Raw genomic sequence first — 18,480 nt, 5'->3', positions numbered from 1 at the left:
GTAAAAACAAATTAAACGAAACCTTGAAAAAGCTGCAGTCGAGAAATCTTGAAGCTAGCTGGTTTTCAAAAATCTCTCAAGAAAGATGATTATTTGGAGTAAATCCCACTGAACCTGGTGAGACTTTACTTCTGAATAAACAGTATTATTAATTAAACTTATATCCCATCCTTTCTCCCAAAGGAGCCCAGAGCTGCAATCGGCAATGTAGGACATGCACTGGGTTGAGATAAGAGCAGCATAAATGAAGAAGCTTCTTTCAAGAATGAGCCAGCAAACTCACATCAAGAAAGCATACAGCAAATGCAATAAAATGTGTATTTATATAGGACACAGTAATTTCCTGGTGAGAGAATAAAAGAATTTCCAGATGTCTAGCACAATTACAGGGCACTTTATTGTGAATACTGAATGTTATTTGATTACTAATCAGTGAATGTTTTATTGGACCAGCAATTTGTCACTACTCTAACAATGTAAGAAATTCTAGTCCTCTGTGCGTTGTCTGAACAATATAGCAGTCAGAAACTCCACTCGCGCAAACCATGGATTTATTCTTGCACTATTATACACATCACTGTGCAAGAGGACACGCATGGGGAACAGTACCTTGAAAAAGTCCAAGAGGCTATCGTCATTTCATAGCTGTGGTCGAAGTTCAAGAGCTGGAAGCCTTTTAGCTCTCCTGAGCAACACAGGTGTGTCGTAACCACAGTGCAAGTCATGGGGCCTGAAATTTTCCTTCATTGTACTTCTCAAGAACAGTGAAAGCAAAAACCGATTGTAGCAGAGTTTGGTTTTGATGGCGCAGCTTCTTACAACAGGATGACGTGTGCTTCAGCATTTTGTAAAGTTCTACTATGCCAACGCAGGTCGAACCTCAGTTTCCTTTTCTGTTTCTTAATTTGTAAACGGGCTTTCACGTTACACGCAACTCTTCTTTATTATTTTTTTGTAAATAATTTTTATTAATTTTCAATTACTAAAATCCAGTAACGGCCACATTTTTTCAGTGTCAAATTACAATTCATATTCAAATATATATCAGTTATAAAGCCAACTGTACATTTTGTGTGACTTCCCATGTGCTGGGTTTCAGGGTGCAAAGTTTTTATTTCTTCCTGCTTCCGAAGTCTTAATTAATCCAATTATATTCACTCCTGAGCTCAATCCCTTATCATCAGCTACAGAATTCTACACGCAACTCTTCTAGTGATGGAGGGAGGGGCCCCCATTTTATCCAGGAAAAAAGCCTCAATGGGTTTAACTGTGGAACTGCAAAACAAAGGTCAGACTCTACACACACATTTCTAGCTTGCTTAAGTGTTCTGTGTTAACCCAAATACTGTACATTTCTGAGCCAAGAAAGATCCGCTATAATATTACGAATTTGCCTCTTCTAACCTTTGGACCAATATATTACCTGAACTAGTATCTGCCTCACTAAACATCTTCTTGCCCCCCTCCATACACTTAAAAAAACAACCCCATACCCATCCACTGAATCTTTTTTCCCCCCACTCATGTGTTGGCGTTAACTTCTTCAACCCCAGAGTTTTAACAACCCTTCCATTTTTATGGTTGTCCAATGCCTTGGCCTAATTTGTGTCACATTTCATTCTAAAATCTATTTCACAAGAATCTCAGCTTTTGTTTTAAAATCTCAGCTTTTGCTTTAAAAAAAACACAGTATATGCAAAATAAGGAAACATGGAAATGTGTTTGGAACCTTTTAAGTGTATTAACCTGAAACTTGCTCAAGGGGAATTAAGCAATACCATGTCCCATGGAAAAGGATGAAACATACATAAAGTAGGGATTGTGCATATATTTAGACATCAACAAATACTTGTACTTCCAAGATGTGCAAGTTGCAAGTCCCCTATCAGCTGAGGTGAGCAGCCCAGCCCTTAAAAACTCTGTTAATGAAAATATACTTCAAAAGCATGTTTAATATTTGTCATCTTGCTTTAGAACTGCAGGCAGTGCCGTTTTCTTAATTATCTTCGACAACTGAGCATCTCTGTAACAGCCTACCAATTCCCCTCCCCTACCATTAACTCAGACACCAAGTTTTCAGTAAATTTTTTAAATTTCGAAATGCAATTTGCATACAGCACGTAATACCTCGTTGGGAAAAGATAACAAACCCTTTCAGTAAATGGCCTAGAAACCAATACTAATCTTTGTCAATCAAGTGATTCAGCAAATGCTGGCTACCTGTAATTTGGATCCATTTCACAACAGATTGTTAGAAACCCTCATGATGTAGGAAATCATAACATATAATGTATTGCTGATAAATCAACAGTCACCAGAGACACTTGCAAAGCGGTTTTTCTGATAGTCCTTTTCCAAGTTACAATCCAGTTGAAAGTGATAATTAGACATCAGGCATCCAGTGGCTGGCACTTCTGCATCATCATGTGGAGTTCTCTTCCTGTTCTGTATTCCCAAACATCCAATCATATTTTGCACCAAAACTATCAAATTTCAGAACGCTATTTTATAACAACCTAACAGCTGCAGTGTCTCCCTAATTACTTTTCCTTAATAGTCTTTTGGACGCTAAAACCAAGCAGGTTTGTTTATGTAAACCCACTGGATGCAGAACATTTTGGAAAATTTCTTGACAAAACAAGTGAACAAGCTAGGGACAAGCAACAAATTGCATTGCACACATCTTTGTTTCGTTTTGAAGAAACCGTAGGCATGGGGACAGGGGAGGCTGATAAAAGTCAGGACCATAGCATACAGGAAGAGTAGGGAGGTGAGATTTTCATCAGAACCGTGATGCAGAGAGAATAGTTAATGCCCTCATTACCACATGCCACAGTCCTAATCTTGCCCCCAGCTCTGGCTTACCCCTAGGGCCTGCTCCTCTTTCTTTTTTCCTTTTTTTAAACGACACATGAAGTCTAGGTATTCTAGTACAAAACGGCTTTCCTGGAAACACTCAACGTGTAGTTCAACTGGTTCTGTCGTACATATCACTTGCTGTAAACCTATAGGAAACACAATCCTTTAAACAGGAACGAGGCCACTGACTGGACTGCGGAAGTACAAACCAAGTTCACCTTTTTACAGTACCCATGGGCAGCAGTCCTTTTACTTCATCCACACGACTCTTGTGAATTTGGAAAGCAGGGGTCACCCAATGGCCGCATGAACATTGCTCACCTTGCCAATGGAAGGAGCCCAGCTTTGATGTACATTTTGGGCACAGAAGCTGCAAGAGAACAAGACAAACAACTCGCTTAATGCTCCATCTTCTATCCAATTACAGGAAAAGATAAACTTCAAAACTAACTATCGCTATGGATCTCCAGCTTCTAAAGATTTGACTGGTTTGTTCAAATCAACATAAAATCTGGCCTCCTCTGGCGACATTACTCAGCATCTGAAGTTCTGTTACCCAAACTCTCTCTGCTCCATCTGGTACGCAGGCTGAGACCCTCCCTGCCCGCGGACTGTCCTGCCAGAGTGGTGCATGCTCTAGTTATCTCCCGCTTGGACTACTGCAATGCGCTCTACGTGGGGCTACCTTTGAAGGTGATCCGGAAACTGCAATTAATCCAGAATGCGGCAGCTAGACTGGTGACTGGGAGTGGCCGCTGAGACCACATAACACTGGTCTTGAAAGACCTACATTGGCTCCCAGTACGTTTCCGAGCACAATTCAAAGTGCTGGTGTTGACCTTGAAAGCCCTAAACGGCCTCGGTCCAGTATACCTGAAGGAGCTTCTCCGCCCCCATCGTTCTGCCCTGACGCTGAGGTCCAGCGCCAAGGGCCTTCTGGCGGTTCCCTCATTGCGAGAAGCAAAGCTACAGGGAACCAGGCAGAGGGCCTTCTCGGTAGTGGTGCCCACCCTGTGGAACGCCCTCCCATCAGATGTCAAAGAGATAAACAACTACCTGACATTCAGAAGACATCTTAAGGCAGCCCTGTTCAGGGAAGTTTTTAATGTGTGACATCTTAGTGTATTTTTGGTCTTTGTGGAAGCTGCCCAGAGTGGCTGGGGAAACCCAGTCAGATGGGTGGGGTACAAATAATAAATTATTATTATTATTATTATTATTAGTTATTGCAAACAATGCACACTCACACATGCAGACAAGTATCCATGGGTCCTATAAAATCCCCCACAAGCCCATCATTTTCTCAGCTCCATTGCACTTTTCAATACAGTGGAACCGTGGTTTTCAAATGTAATCCGTCCCGGAAGACTGTTCAACTTCTGAAACGTTCGACAACTGAGGCGCAATTGCCGGTTGGCAAAATCCACTGAGAAAATAGAGAAATGCGCCTCAGAAGCCCTTCGACTTCCGAGGCGTGTTCGAAAACGGAAGCATTCACTTCCGGGTTGTCGGCGTTTGAAAGCTGAAATGTTCAGCTTCCGAAATGTTCGACAACCGAGGTTCCACGGTATTTGCTCAGGTTCCCCTTCAGCGCACTGCTTGCTTTGCTGCCGTTTTCTTAGCTAACTAGCTGAAGATTTCCAAAGATTCAAACTGTGATTGTTTCCCCTCACCTGTCCATCCATCACTCCTAAGAGTGCAGGTTCCATCCACTGCACAGGCTCAATGAAGTAAGAAGTACACCTAGACTGGTCATCATAGTGAAAAGGGGCAGGTCTTGAAAGCCTCTTATGAGCAAAAGCGGCAGGTCCCTTGCCTTCATCATGAGACAAGATGCTTGAACTTCGAAAGAGCAGGCGCCTGTCGTCCAGAAACAAAGGTAACAGAATGACTTGGAAAGGTATCTGAAAGCAATGTCATCTTTGTTCATTAAAGCATATGAAATGAAAGAAACATATAATCAAAAGCAAAAATATACTGTATCTAAACTATCTTTCACATCAATAAGATATGAGGAAGAAACTGTGAGTAAATAATATGGAGTCAACAGAAAAATTCATTGTGGGAGTTCCTAATCATAAAGCAAACACATTCTTTCGCACGTTAACAGGTTTTCATATTGCCACTTTCATAAGTTCTTTAATCCATGCATTAATTTAGGATGAAATCCTTCTTCCATTCTTCTAAAGATGTTATTTTGGTTACGTAGGCAGCTCTCCTGATCTGACTGCTGAAGCCTAACTGGAATTCCCATGTATCTCCAATATGGTCAAAGGATAAGGCATTTGCAAGCAACCTGCAATAAATTAACCCAGGCGGTCATTTCTGGCCAAGACTACTGGGTAGGCCCACAACAATCGTTTAGAATTGGATATTCATTTTTCTTGCATTTTTAAACTAATGCACACTTTGCACAGCAACACCAGAAGGCAACCGCATCCTATACCACAACCCTATTACATATTCAGGCAGCAACCATTTTGCGCAGGGGTTCCATTCCCGGCCCCTACACACATCGGCTGAGCGTCCTGCCCTGTTCTGCCTTCTTCCACATCCAAAGGGACCTGCACATCAGCGATCACACGTCAACTGGATACACCTGAAATAGTCGTCGCCTATACAGGTGTGGGAATGTTGCCATGCTAGTCCCAATAGGTTCTCTGAATTATCAGGACTACAGGGAGGAGAAAGAGGATTCCAGCAAAAGGTGTGGCCAGGACTTGGAGACACCACGGCAAGCTGGGGATGGGGAAGGAGATGTTGGTGTAGGAAGTACTCACAGGGGGGCAGAGGAGGGCGAGGGGATGGGGGTCAGTGAACAGGAGCAACAGGACCCATCACCAGATGTCTCCATGTACACAGCAGGCTCTGAGGTGTCGGAAGCAGCAGGCAGGGTGCTCCAGAAGGCTAAGGCAGGCAAGGGCCCACAGCCCAGCTCCGTAGCTGGCCAGGTGGGGCTCGCTAGTTCTGGGAGGAAGTGTGTGATTCCTCAGATGGAGTAGGCTGGGAGCAGGTGAGCGTCACATGCCTCATCAAGCCCAGAAGCTGCAGTCAGCAGGTACAGTATAATAGGGCAGCAAAGCTGAGGTGCTGTGTCTGTTTAATTGCCCATTTTGAGGGACCTTGACTTGGGTGCTCTTGGGACCTCCACAGGACTGCACTTTGGGTTTGATGCTGGACTGTATTCTAACTGCAGAACTTCAGGCTTGGCTACTTGGATTGACCCTGAACCTCCTTTCCTGACCTTTGGACTTTGGATTTCTGACTCTGGGTGTGGCTTCTGCTGACTGACCCTTGGATTTTGAACTTGGACTTGGCACACTGACTTACTGCCAAGTAGGCCACGGGATCAGGACAGTCGGCCAGCAAGCAAACTTGTAATCGGGTCAGACACAAAGACCACTAAAGTTGGCATGTGCAATCAAATGCGTTCAGATCGGCTCCAGTTCTTTGTTCAATGGGTCACTTAAGTAATACACATCCAACACCCAATTCTCATGTAGCTGCTATCAGTTTGCCTGCAAGATAACAAGGGCTGCTACAAGGGGGAAAAGGAAGGATCGGGTCTCTCCTGCCACCATCTGCAGAGTTCTCCCCAAATCAAGCAATTGGCAGGCATGCCACTGCCTCTCAGCAGTAACCAGGGAGCACTGCCAAAGGACATGAGCCGCTAAGAGCCGCAGGTTATCTCAGTTGACACTTCTACTCTCACCTCCAGCAAGGCAGATCTCATGGCTGTGCAGTCTAATGAGACACCAAATCACCATGGCTCCTTCAGAAAGCTTGCTCTGCTGCCGCATTAAGTTCCAAAACGTTTATAGCACTGTTTCCTTCTACTTTATATTATATATTGCCCACAAGGGTTAATTAAAACCAAATTGTTTTCTTGCTCTGCTACAGAGCCTTAGCCCTGGGCTTCTGACATCTGGAATCATATCTCTTTCCCTTTCCTTACACAGTCTGACCACAACATCTCCATTTTTCAAGTATTATTTATATTTATATATAATCTATTCGCTGCTGTATATCTGGGACACTGAGCCAGTTGTCATAAAAGCAGACAAAGGGGTAAATCTGTATTGGGACAGTGTCACTTCAAACTGCACGTAGAAAGTGAATGATGGATGCTTTCTTCATGGGGGAAATGCATAGAAACCTAGCTTATTGCAGAGATGATTAGGTGGGGACCTTTCTGCCTGATTCTACTTTTTAATCTGCACCCATTTTTTGGTACAGAAGAATAGTAAATCACCTTCCCATCTTCTTCAGTTTGACATCCACTCACAAAAACAAGTTTACCACATCCTGTGCAATTTGCAAGAACATGGTCAGTTTTACCTATCAGAATAAGGTGCCCTACAAGTCAGAAGAGATATATTTTTCCACACAATAAATTACTCAAAACTTCCACAGAAATATGGTTTTACTAAAAGCTTGCCAAAACACAGCCTTGGCGAGGACCCTTGCATCACAACGTTTATTAGCCAGCACAAATACTACATTTATTTGCGTGAACCAAGTAAATCAAGACGGGACACCTTTTCGGCTCCCCAGACCAGATCCATAGGGACAGAAGTGTTACTATTTGAAGATAACTGCTGTTAGTCACAGGACAGAGCAGGATATAAATCTAATAAATATATTTGTGGAGCCCCATACCTGCACTTTCTACACCTGTACAGAACCTCAGTGTTTGGAGTTTGCTGTACAGTGTTTGGATCAACTGCAAAGACATCTCGCGGCAGATTTCGTAGCTCTGAAAAGAAGAAGCAACGGTGCATTTATAAACTTGCAGATAGTCATCATTAAACATTAAAAGCTTGTATTGGTTTACTGCATTTATATATTATCCTGAAGCAAAATGTTCAGGGGACTTTACAATAAAATCTGCTTTTTAAAAAAGAAAGCTTTTGTCCCAATAAATACCATAAAGGAACTATTGTGGTTGTAACTGCCTACAGAGCACTCCTTCCTTCATTAAAAAAGCCTATACTCAGATGTGCATTTATTCTCACTTTATGAGATCACTGCAAAATCCAATTTCACATAAACATGCTATCAGCTATGTTGATCCATTAAAAAAAATTTAAAACAAAAGCAGCAGTACCTGCTTCACTTATTTACCGTATTTTTCACTCTATAAGACGCACCAGACCACAAGACGCACCTAGTTTTTGGAGGAGGAAAACAAGAAAAAAACAACTCTGAATCTCAGAGGCCAGAACAGCAAGAGGGATCGCTGCGCAGTGAAAGCAGCAATCCCTCTTGATGTTCTGGCTTCTGGGATAGCTGCGCAGCCTGCATTCGCTCCATAAGACGCACACACATTTCCCCTTACTTTTTAGGAGGGAAAAAGTGAGTCTTATAGAGCAAAAAATACAGTAATTCATTTATAGCCCACTTTTCCTTCAAGAAGTTCAAGGTGCCATGATACCTTTATTATATTCATGTCAAAGTCTCAAAGCAGTACGCTAACTTTTGCATTTCATGGAACTTTTGAGCAGGCTGGATGTTAAACAAAAGGGGTAGGAGAAATATGCTGATGATAAAGGGCATAGTGGAAGCCTATTTGCAATACAGTGGTACCTCGGGTTAAGAACTTATGTATCTTAAGTAGATTATCCAGGAAGCTCTTTGCAAATGAATTAAGTTAGTGCTTGGTGCAAATGATCTGTTTGCCCCACAGCATACTGGGGGGAAAGCAGCAACCATCCCTCTTTTTGAAACTATAAAAGCCAGCACTTATGTAGTTCTGTGTCTCTCTGTCAGTAATCTAAGAAAGTCCTATCCACTCCTGGATCCTGCATCCCTGCCTTCAAAACCATCAATAGCCTTGCCCCTTACATCTCCACTCTTCTATCCAGACGCGTTCAAACCCATGACTACTTGTTCATGGGTCTTGTTTTAGTTTGTTTATTGAATCTATATCCCTCCCTTCCTCCCAAAGGAGCCGGGGGGGGGCAAGTCTTCTGCTCCTTTGGATCACTCCTCCATTGCAGCCCAATGCCTAGAGCAGGCATAGGCAAACTCGGCCCTCCAGATGTTTTGGGACTACAACTCCCATCATCCCTGATCACTGGTCCTGTTGGCTAGGGATGATGGGAGTTGTAGTGCCAAAACATCTGGAGGGCTGAGTTTGCCTATGCCTGGCCTAGAGCTGCCTCTCAAAATGCCTGTGATACTCCCACTCTCTTGCTTTCTTCAAATCCACCCTAAAAAGCCACATTTTCTGTGAAACCTTTGGCACAACCACCTGGGCCCAAAAGCACATGTTGCAGATGTTGCATGTTCTTCCCCCTATTACTGCACCTCAGTTTCCAGCCTTTTCCTCTGCTGCCTACATGTGTCCCTGATCACACATTACATCTGAACACACTGGTTTCTATGGAGAGAGATGAAAGCGGAAAGTATTACTATTGCATTTTAGGAGAAGAGAAGGGGCACTAGGGATCTTGCAGCCTGCAATGGAGGCCTAGGAGCGGGGGGGAATGAAAGCTTGAAATGTGAATGGCACAAGTTTGGGCCACCCGAGGGCAGAAAGAAGAGCAAGATCAGGAAAACTGAAGTGAAAGAGAGAAATGCAAGAGTTGAAGTGCCATTTACCTGTTCCAAAGGAAAGTGAATATCCCAAGATTCAGTGTTATTCAAGAGTCTGGGGTTTTTGGAGCAACCAAGTACAAATTTGGGGGGGGGGGTCAGGCAACCTGATTCTCAGATAACAGGATACCACTTTTTATCTGGGGACAACCAGGGGAAAAGGCTGCAATGTAGGCAAGGATTCTGAAGATCCTCCAAGACCCACATGGTGCAATACCCAAGCAAGCAACCTAGGTTTTCCTCGAACCCTCTACCCCAAATGGGGAAAAGCAGAAAGTGTGCCTTAAAAGGGGAGCATAAGCCTGTGTGCTCCCTTTAACCTCCTGACTAGATCTGAGAAAAATAACGAACACAGACAGACAAAAAGAAAGGAGTCAAGCAGAGGCGACAGGAAGGGGGAGCTACTAGCTAGGGCAAGAACAATCCATCCTGGAGGATCCCACAGGGACTGAGCAAATGGACTGTGTGAACAATTCAATCCTTTGGGGGAAGAATTTAAAGGTTCTGCTCCTTGGGAGGAGGGGATACCTAAAAGAAAAGACAGCAAGATTGCAAATCTGGCTAGAAGAGGAAGAGCTTTCCCATAAGAAAAGGTAGCATCGCTTTTGACTGACAGTAGAATACTTTTAAGTTTCTTGCCATGGAGCAGTAATGAGATGACTTACAGCAGGCATGGCCAAACTTGGCCCTTCAGCTGTTTTTGGGACTACAGCTCCTATCATCCCTAGCTAACAGGACCAGTGGTGTCAGGGATGATGGGAATTGTAGTCCCAAAACAGCTGGAGGGCCGAGTTTGGCCATGCCTCACTTACAGGCAAAGCTGAGTTCCATGTGGAAAACAGATTAACCTTGAGCATGAGTGTCTAAGTCCATGTACAAAACTGGGGTAGCAGATCCTAAGTTTAAGAAATGCTTGTTGGAAAGACCAAACTGAGGTGTGTTCTTATGCTGGCCGTGCACAAAAAGGAATCAGATACAAAGCAAGACATTTGCGACTACGTCTTTGTTGCTCGTTGTAATGAGAACGTGTCTACATCTAATTAGGGAGGGTTGCTGGTTCATGCCACTGTGTGCCTCTTTTTCTGTGCCTGAGAAAGCGCCATGCTTTGTACTGCCACTCATGTGAAGCACCAGGAGCCAAGAGGCATGCTAATGATGAAAAAAAGACTGAGCACATAGTACAGTGGTACCTCAGGTTACATACGCTTCAGGTTACAGACTCCGCTAACCCAGAAATAGTGCTTCAGGTTAAGAACTTTGCTTCAGGATGAGAACAGAAATTGTGCTCCGGCAGCGGGGCAGCAGTGGGAGGCCCCATTTGCTAAAGTGGGGCTTCAGGTTAAGAACAGTTTCAGGTTAAGTACGGACCTCCGGAACGAATTAAGTACTTAACCCGCGGTACCACTGTAATATATTCCTAGGCTCTAAGTAAGCCACTTGGGGCAGATACCTCCTTGTAAAGTGTCATATTTATACATTATACTATATAAATATCTAATAAATATTATTATTAATTACAGCTCACAAGCCTCTGCCAAGCAGAAGGGGAAATGTTGCAATCTTTTTATTAGCAAATATCTAGGTAAATTTGTGAAGAACTTCTGGAGCGCCAATGAAGACTGTCACATCTTGCAAATGGACCTTCCACCAAACTTCCTACCTGCAACAGTGTTTCCCCTCACACAAACCTTTAACTTTGTTTGATGTTATCAGCATTTTTAGCATCCAGCTTGAAGGAGAGTTTTGTGAAACTCGAAAGCTAGCTCACGACTTTTGACTTTTCATTGGTTTTAACAGATTATACTATTCCAGTTGAAACACTGTGTTTTATAAAATATGCTTACAGGATCCTCACTTTCTTCACTGAGCAGAGGCACTAGAAAGTGGAGGATCCATATTTCTGCAATTCCAACCAGCTTTATGTCTTACAGAACATGGACTGCTTGATTTTTAGCCTTTACATTGTGAAAAATGCTTCACAAACACTCTGTGCATGTGCCTAAGTTCTTCTGTAGCACAAAGCACCGTCCTGACAGCAAGATAGGAGACCAAGAAAGATTCCTTTACACACAAACACACACACACAGAGAGAGAGAGAGAGAGAGGAAGAGGAGAAGGAGAAGAAGAAGAAGAGGCGACTTTATTATTCTTAATGCAAGCAAAGCCCATTCTTTGGGTCTTCATATTTGATTTAGTCCAACCCGAAAATGATAACAAAATTCTAAACCAAGGATGCCATTGAGACTTGCCTCAACTGTTCCCTTATGCAGCTTGATAATGTGAAAAGAAAAGAAAAGAAAGAATTACACATATCGGCCTCATTCATAGGAACATAAAAATGTGAATGTGCTTCCGCATAATTTAGACTCTTGAGATTTGGTACACACACAAGGTCTGATTACAAAATAAAAAACTGAAAAGGAGGCATTTGTACAACTTGCCTTGAAAAGGGAGAGGGAATACATGAGACTGTAGCCCAAAACTGTCACACTAAAGCTTAAGATCCTTTACACACAAACACCTTAAGACAGACTAGTAATCAGTAAAGTCTGAAATTAGAATGTTTTTACAAAAACTCCATTCACTTTACCTAATTTCTAAATGACTGAGTAATAGAAAGGTTGGGGAGGGGAGCCAAAACAGGGCTGTTACAGAGAAAGGAAGCTAGCATGTGCCAAAAGAAAACCTAAAGTGGATTCTTCTGGAGGAAAGATTGCTGAAAACTGATTTCTGCTCTTGCACCAATGAGATCAAGTTTAGGTGTGCTCGATTATTCATAGTATAGCAAGGTTGGAGGCTTTTTGCAGGCTACCTACTGACAGATCCTGCTTCTGCAAGTTTCCTCGGAAGAAGATATCAAACCCCTGGGCTCCTCCCAACAACTGCCTTTTGCAGCTGAGTGCAGGTCTAGCTGGCCTCTCTCACCCCACGTCCCACATCAGACAAGCAGAAAAAGATTTGTTGCACCAACTTCCTCAGAACCAACTGGGGGAGTGGAGATCCCAGAATAGAAATGATACTGGATGGGAATGTTGAAATACCTAGATTTGACTTTGGGAAGGGGGTGTCTGTGTTCCTTAGCTGTACAGTCATACCTCGGGTTACAGCCGCTTCAGGTTGTGTTCTTTTGGGTTATGGACCGCTGAAACCCGGAAGTATCGGAACAGGTTACTTCCGGGTTTCGGCGGTCGCGCATGCGCAGAAGCACTAAATCGCGATTTGCGCATAAGTGCCGAATCACAACCCGCGCATGCGCAGACGCGGGTTGCAAACGCTGCAGGTTGCGAACGTGCATCCCACACAGATCACGTTCGCAACCCGAGTGTCCACTGTACTATAGAGGTGGGGGAAGTGTTTCATTTAGAGACATGCAGGGACAGCACAGAAATTTTATTTGAAGGACAGATTTCACTCATACACTGCAAAGAGAAAAACACTCTGCATGTGTTCAGGCATACTTTAAATATATTCCCACTGGCTACTAGAAATAATTCCCAGCCACCAAACTCAAACTTAAGATTGTGGACTCCTGCATCCATGGGACAGAAAGCTGAACTGGGGGAATTATTTCCCCTTCACTGGGAATGTGGCTCCAAATTACACTCCCCTGTCAAGCAACAGCTCCAGCTGCTGAAGATTCTGAAGAATTCAGCAGGTAGAAAAAGCTAAAGAAATATGGAAAGCTAAGTATACAGCGAAGAAGGTGTTGTCTGACTTTCTCACTGTGCTATTTGTCTTCGTTTAATTCTTCTCAGAAGCGAATTTTAACTAGAGGTTGGGAAATGAGCAGGGGAAATGAGAGGTGGAGCTGGTCTTACATGGCAAGTATTCAATGTACCAAGGCTCATAGCCAGGGGTGAGGGCGATTTCCAACAGCAGTCAGTAACATGTATCCATGCTTTAAGAATTCAAGCTTACTAGTCTATCTATAATACAACTCATGTTTGAAAAAGAGTGCTATTTATTACAGAGTTTTGTTATTACCCATTCCAGGTGGAAGAACCGGGGGGGGGGGGCGGGGGGCAATTCAAGTAGAGTTCAATAACGCAAGTTCAGTTCCAATGTGAATACAGTAGCTGAATTTGTATGTAGCCATTTCTAGCCCAATGTTAAGAGATTAGAAAAGCACTTCTATTTCCTTACCAGGATATTTCTCTGTAACCTTTTGCAAACGATACTGTTTGTAAATAGTACTGGTCACATCGACTTCACAGCCCATTTTTTCATAGAGTTTCAGTTGCCACTCGAAGCCTTCATTCATTCTGGAACAAGGGGAGAGGGGGAAGCCTTCTGATTACATTCCAATCTTCACAAGGAAGGAAAACAAATTTTATCAAATAAAAACGCACTTGGCATCTGGTTTGATGGCCTGGACAAAGGCATAGGCCTCTTCAAAAGGGAGTTTATTGGCTTTCATTAAATAGGCAGTCACAACAGCAACACTCCGGCTGACTCCAGCTTGACTGAAAACAAAACAAAACAAGGAGACACCCAATAAAATATGGTCACATACAACAAAAAATGGACCCCCCCCCCAAAAAAAATAACCAGATCCTTCATTCACTTCAAACTGCATTTCCCCCAGAGAACATCTTTCTTACAATTCACTTGTACTCAGGGAATAGAGCACTGCACACACATTTCTCATGACAACTTTGGAAGATATACTTGTGTATCAACAGCTTTTCCCTTAGAAATACTATACTCAAGAGTCAGAGGCTCAAGACTTCCCCAGGTGCTCTTTGTGTACTTTGATGCACAATGTATTTTGTACTCTAGTTTCACAATACCCCTCATTACCTGCTGCCACCCCACCCACCTGAAAGACATGACCTCCCTGAAAATTATCCTGCTCCTGTCCTAACAAGAGAGCAAGAGTGTGGTTGAAATTCTATATGAACAATATTATTATTATTATTATTACTATTTTATACCCCGCCTATCTGGTTGGGCTTCCCCAGCCACTCTGGGCAGCTTCCAACAAAATATTAAAATACAGTAATGCATCAAACATTAAAAGCTTCCCTAAACAGGGCTGCCTTCAGATGACTTCTAAAAGTCTGGTAGTTGTTTTTCTCTTTGACATCTGGTGGGAGGGTGTTCCACAGGGCGGGTGCCACTACCGAGGAGGCCCTCTGCCTGGTTCCCTGTAATTTGGCTTCTTGCAGTGAGGGAACCGCCAGAAGGCCCTCAGAGCTGGACCTCAGTGTCCGGGCAGAACGATGGGGGTGGAGACGCTCCTTCAGATATACTGAACCGAGGAACAATGATTCCCCCCCCCCGTACTTCCTACACAAAAGAAAGAGCATAAAGGTCCTGCTCCAACACCCATACAGCCAAACATTTCTAACAGTGGCCATCTCCTGTCATTTGTCACCAGCATCCGGTATAATCAGTACACAAAACCAGAAAGAATGAAAGAATGAATGAAAGAAAGAAAGAAAGAAAGGACTTGATGGAGAAAGTGGGGAACACATTCTACATCTTAGGGTAGGGCTATGATGTTTTGTTGATTGTTGGCTAGATTGATCAAAAGCAGGGTGCCACTTTTTAAAAAAGAAGTGTGCAAGAACAGACAAAAATGGCAGGTGGTAGTGGCCATCTTCAAACGGGCATCCTGCATCTCTCACACAGAAGAGCAAATCAACTGTCCCAGATGGAGCCTGCTGCGGCTTTTGCAAGCTTCATCAAAAAGAACACAGAAAGCAAATTATATACACAGGTAATAAGCGAAGCAACAAAAATTTATTTGACTGCTCCGCCTTCTGTGCAGGCTAAGAGTTGGACATGCTGAGATTTGGGAGCACATCGGGGCACAAGGTAAATTAGACAGTGAAAGTTCAGCCAAAAGTTAATGCTAGGGAAGGATTTGCGGGGGTAGAAAGAGAGAAAAGAGAAAGCACATTGCAGTCGCGTCTCATTGCCTGTATAGGCGATTTCCGGATTCTCCTGGAGGTGGTGTTTTTTTTTTCTTTTTAATGCCCTGAGAGACAGAAGAAACTGAAGATTCAATGTTATCTGTGTTTTGAGCACCAGCATGTCTAGGTCACACGTAATAAGACCCGAGTTAGAAAAAAGGCTAGAGAAACCCCGTCTTTTCCGGTACTTTGGCTTCTGGCTGGACATGGAGGTATCCGATCACGGGCTGTGCTAAAAATAAAAACTAAAAAAGCACCCCTTGATTTCTCTCAATATCTGTGGGACAGTTGTCACTACCACCCTGATTTATAGATACATATATATATATATATCTGGCCAATAACCAACCTGTTTGTGTGGCAGCGCCCTTGATGTCAAGTGAGGATGGCCACATAATTTTTATGTATTTTTTTCAGTTGGAACGTGAGACTCAGAAAAAGTAAAAAGCATTTCTCAGCATCAGGGAGAGAAGAAGTAAAAAGTATTTCTCGGCTGAACAGGAAAGATGGGCAGCTGCCTTTCACAACAAAATGTGGCAGAACAATGTCAAAAATGTCTCTGGGTTTACACACACAATTAGGGGCAGAAACCGGGCCCTAGCGCTGCTTGTTATAATAATTGCTATATTATATCATTTTCTTATATAATTATTATATGCTGTTTAAAATAAATAAATAAATAAATAAATAAGATTATTATTATCATAGTTCCACTGCCAGTCTGCAATGCTCTAATAATAATAATAACAATTCTTTTTGTTCCCCTGCCAGTCTGCAGCGCTCTAATAATAATAATTGTTCTCCTGCCAGTCTGTGCTCTAATAATTATAATAACAGCAACAATAACGATAACAATTCTTATTGTTCCACTGCCAGTCTGCAGAGCTCTAATAATAATAATAATTGTTGTTGTTCTCCTGTCAGTCTGTGCTCTAATTATAATAACAGCAACAACAATAACAATAATAATTATTATTATTGCTCCACTGCCAGTCTGCAATGCTCTAATAATGCTATAATAATAATAATAATAATAATAATTCTGCTTGTTCCACTGCCAGTAGGCAGCACTCTAATAATAATAATAATAATAATAATAATTGTTGTTGTTGTTCTCCTGCCCGTCTGCAGCGCTCTAATAATAATAATAGTAGTAATAATAATAATTCTTATTGTTCCCCGGCCAGTCTGCAATGCTCTAATAATAATAATAATAGTAATAGTAATAATTGTTGTTGTTGTTCTCCTGCCCGTCTGCAGCGCTCTAATAATAACAATAATAACAATAACAGTAATAATAATAATTCTTATTGTTCCCCTGCCAGTCTGCAGCGCTCTAATAATAATAATAATAGTAATAATAATTGCTGTTGTTGTTCTCCTGCCCGTCTGCAGCGCTCTAATAATAACAATAATAACAATAACAGTAATAATAATAATTCTTATTGTTCCCCTGCCAGTCTGCAGCGCTCTAATAATAATAATAATAGTAATAATAATTGCTGTTGTTGTTCTCCTGCCCGTCTGCAGCGCTCTAATAATAACAATAATAACAATAACAGTAATAATAATAATTCTTATTGTTCCCCTGCCAGTCTGCAGCGCTCTAATAATAATAATAATAGTAATAATAATTGCTGTTGTTGTTCTCCTGCCCGTCTGCAGCGCTCTAATAATAACAATAATAACAATAACAGTAATAATAATAATTCTTATTGTTCCCCTGCCAGTCTGCAGCGCTCTAATAATAATAATAATAATAATTGCTGTTGTTGTTCTCCTGCCCGTCTGCAGCGCTCTAATAATAACAATAATAACAATAACAGTAATAATAATAATTCTTATTGTTCCCCTGCCAGTCCGCAATGCTCTAATAATAATAATAATAATAATAATAATAATAATAATAATAGCAATTCTTCTTGCCGGCCCCTCACCATCTGACCAGGGCGCGCGCCCCCCTTTCCCGCGCGCGGCCGAGGAATTCCGCGCAGGCGTCGAGGTGGCTGAGGAGGTCGCTGTGAGGCTGGTCCAGGGCGGGCACGTGCAGCACCGCCTCCGCCCCCGACACCGCCCCGGCCTCGGGCGGCTCCGAGTCCACCAGCAGCAGCGCCCAGGCCGGCGACGCGCCATCCGGGAGGCCGAGGCCGCCGCCGCCGCCGCCCAGATACAGGCCGGGGAGCACGGGCACCATGACCAGGCCGCGCCGCCTCAGCGGGAACTGCCGCGGCCCCGCCTTCCCGCTCCGTCTCCGCCAATGAGGCGCCCGGTCTCCAGCAACCCTAAACTTACGAAATGGTAGACCCGCGCGCTTCCGCCATTTTGTGGCTGTGTGGAATAAGTACATAGAGCTGAAAGGAAGTAGCGCTTGCGGGTTCCGTTTCATTCCCGCCCTTTCCTTCTGTTTTTAAACTCAAAAAAATTTATCCTTAAACTGCAGAGCTCGATTATGTTATTATGTACACAAAGTTAATAAATAAATAGCAGCAACAGCATTTATTCAGTAAATCTGTATACCACACCCTTCACGCGAAGATCTCTGGGCATCAAAGTGCAAAATAAAAACACAAAACGCATAATAAAAAGAAGAGTCAAAACAAAACAATAACTCCCCCCTTCCCACAAACATATTTAAAAGGATACAGGGTATTAATCAGCCCAAGGCCTAGCTGAAGAGGAGCATTTTCACCTGGCAACTAAAGATATTTCTCATAAACTAAATTGTTCTTAGATGATTTACTTAATCCTTTACAGTCATACCTTGGGTTACAGACACTTCAGGTTGCATGTTTTCGGGTTGCGCACCGCACTGAACCCGGAAGTACCGGAACGGGTTACATCCGGGTTTTGGTGCTCGTGCATGCGCAGAAACACTAAATTGTGTTTTGCGCATGTGCAGAAGCGCCGAATCGTGACCCCCTGCATGCACAGACACAGCGCTAGCGCTGCGGGTTGCGAACACTGCGGGTTGTGAATGTGCCTCCCCCACGGATCACGTTCGCAACCCGAGCGTCCACTGTACTTCCTTCTAACTACAGGGTCTGGAAAGAGTGGCTTTCAAAATCAGCCCCTCTGATCTTGCCTATGATGTTATTCATTTATCACT

At 43.0% G+C, this 18,480-nt stretch overlaps 1 protein-coding gene across 2 annotated transcripts; it reads right to left on the bottom strand.

Annotated features, from left to right (window-relative positions):
* Nucleotides 1-1,680: 1,680 nt before the first annotated feature.
* Nucleotides 1,681-18,229, bottom strand: LOC308466103 (dual specificity protein phosphatase 12-like). Of its 2 annotated transcripts, none has more exons than XM_080986635.1 (6): nt 17,312-18,085; nt 13,806-13,919; nt 13,600-13,718; nt 7,519-7,615; nt 4,533-4,719; nt 1,681-3,229 (listed from the first exon to the last, which is right to left on the bottom strand). In XM_080986635.1, exons 1-6 carry the CDS (start codon nt 17,758-17,760, stop codon nt 3,074-3,076), a joined length of 1,122 nt encoding a protein of 373 aa, XP_080842761.1. In that variant the 5' UTR covers nt 17,761-18,085; the 3' UTR covers nt 1,681-3,073. The 2 variants fall into 2 exon arrangements, with proteins under 2 accessions (XP_080842761.1, XP_080842762.1); XM_080986636.1 differs by having other exon boundaries at nt 3,094-3,229; nt 4,533-4,763; nt 17,312-18,229.
* Between the last annotated feature and the right edge of the window lie 251 nt (nt 18,230-18,480).

The sequence above is a fragment of the Podarcis pityusensis genome (genome assembly GCF_964106645.2).
Source record: "Podarcis pityusensis genome assembly, chromosome: 17".
In the NCBI taxonomy this organism is placed as follows: Eukaryota; Metazoa; Chordata; class Lepidosauria; order Squamata; family Lacertidae; genus Podarcis; species Podarcis pityusensis.
This window is presented reverse-complemented; position numbering and strand designations above follow the sequence as displayed.

Coding starts and splice junctions, on each gene's coding strand:
- LOC308466103 (XM_080986635.1), bottom strand. CDS start 17,760: ATGAAACGGAACCCGCAAGCGCTACTTCCTTTCAGCTCTATGTACTTA. Junction 13,719..13,805: donor GCCATCAAACCAGATGCCAA/GTGCGTTTTTAT, acceptor CCCTTGTTCCAG/AATGAATGAAGGCTTCGAGT. Junction 4,720..7,518: donor TACAGGTGTAGAAAGTGCAG/GTATGGGGCTCC, acceptor TCTGGACGACAG/GCGCCTGCTCTTTCGAAGTT.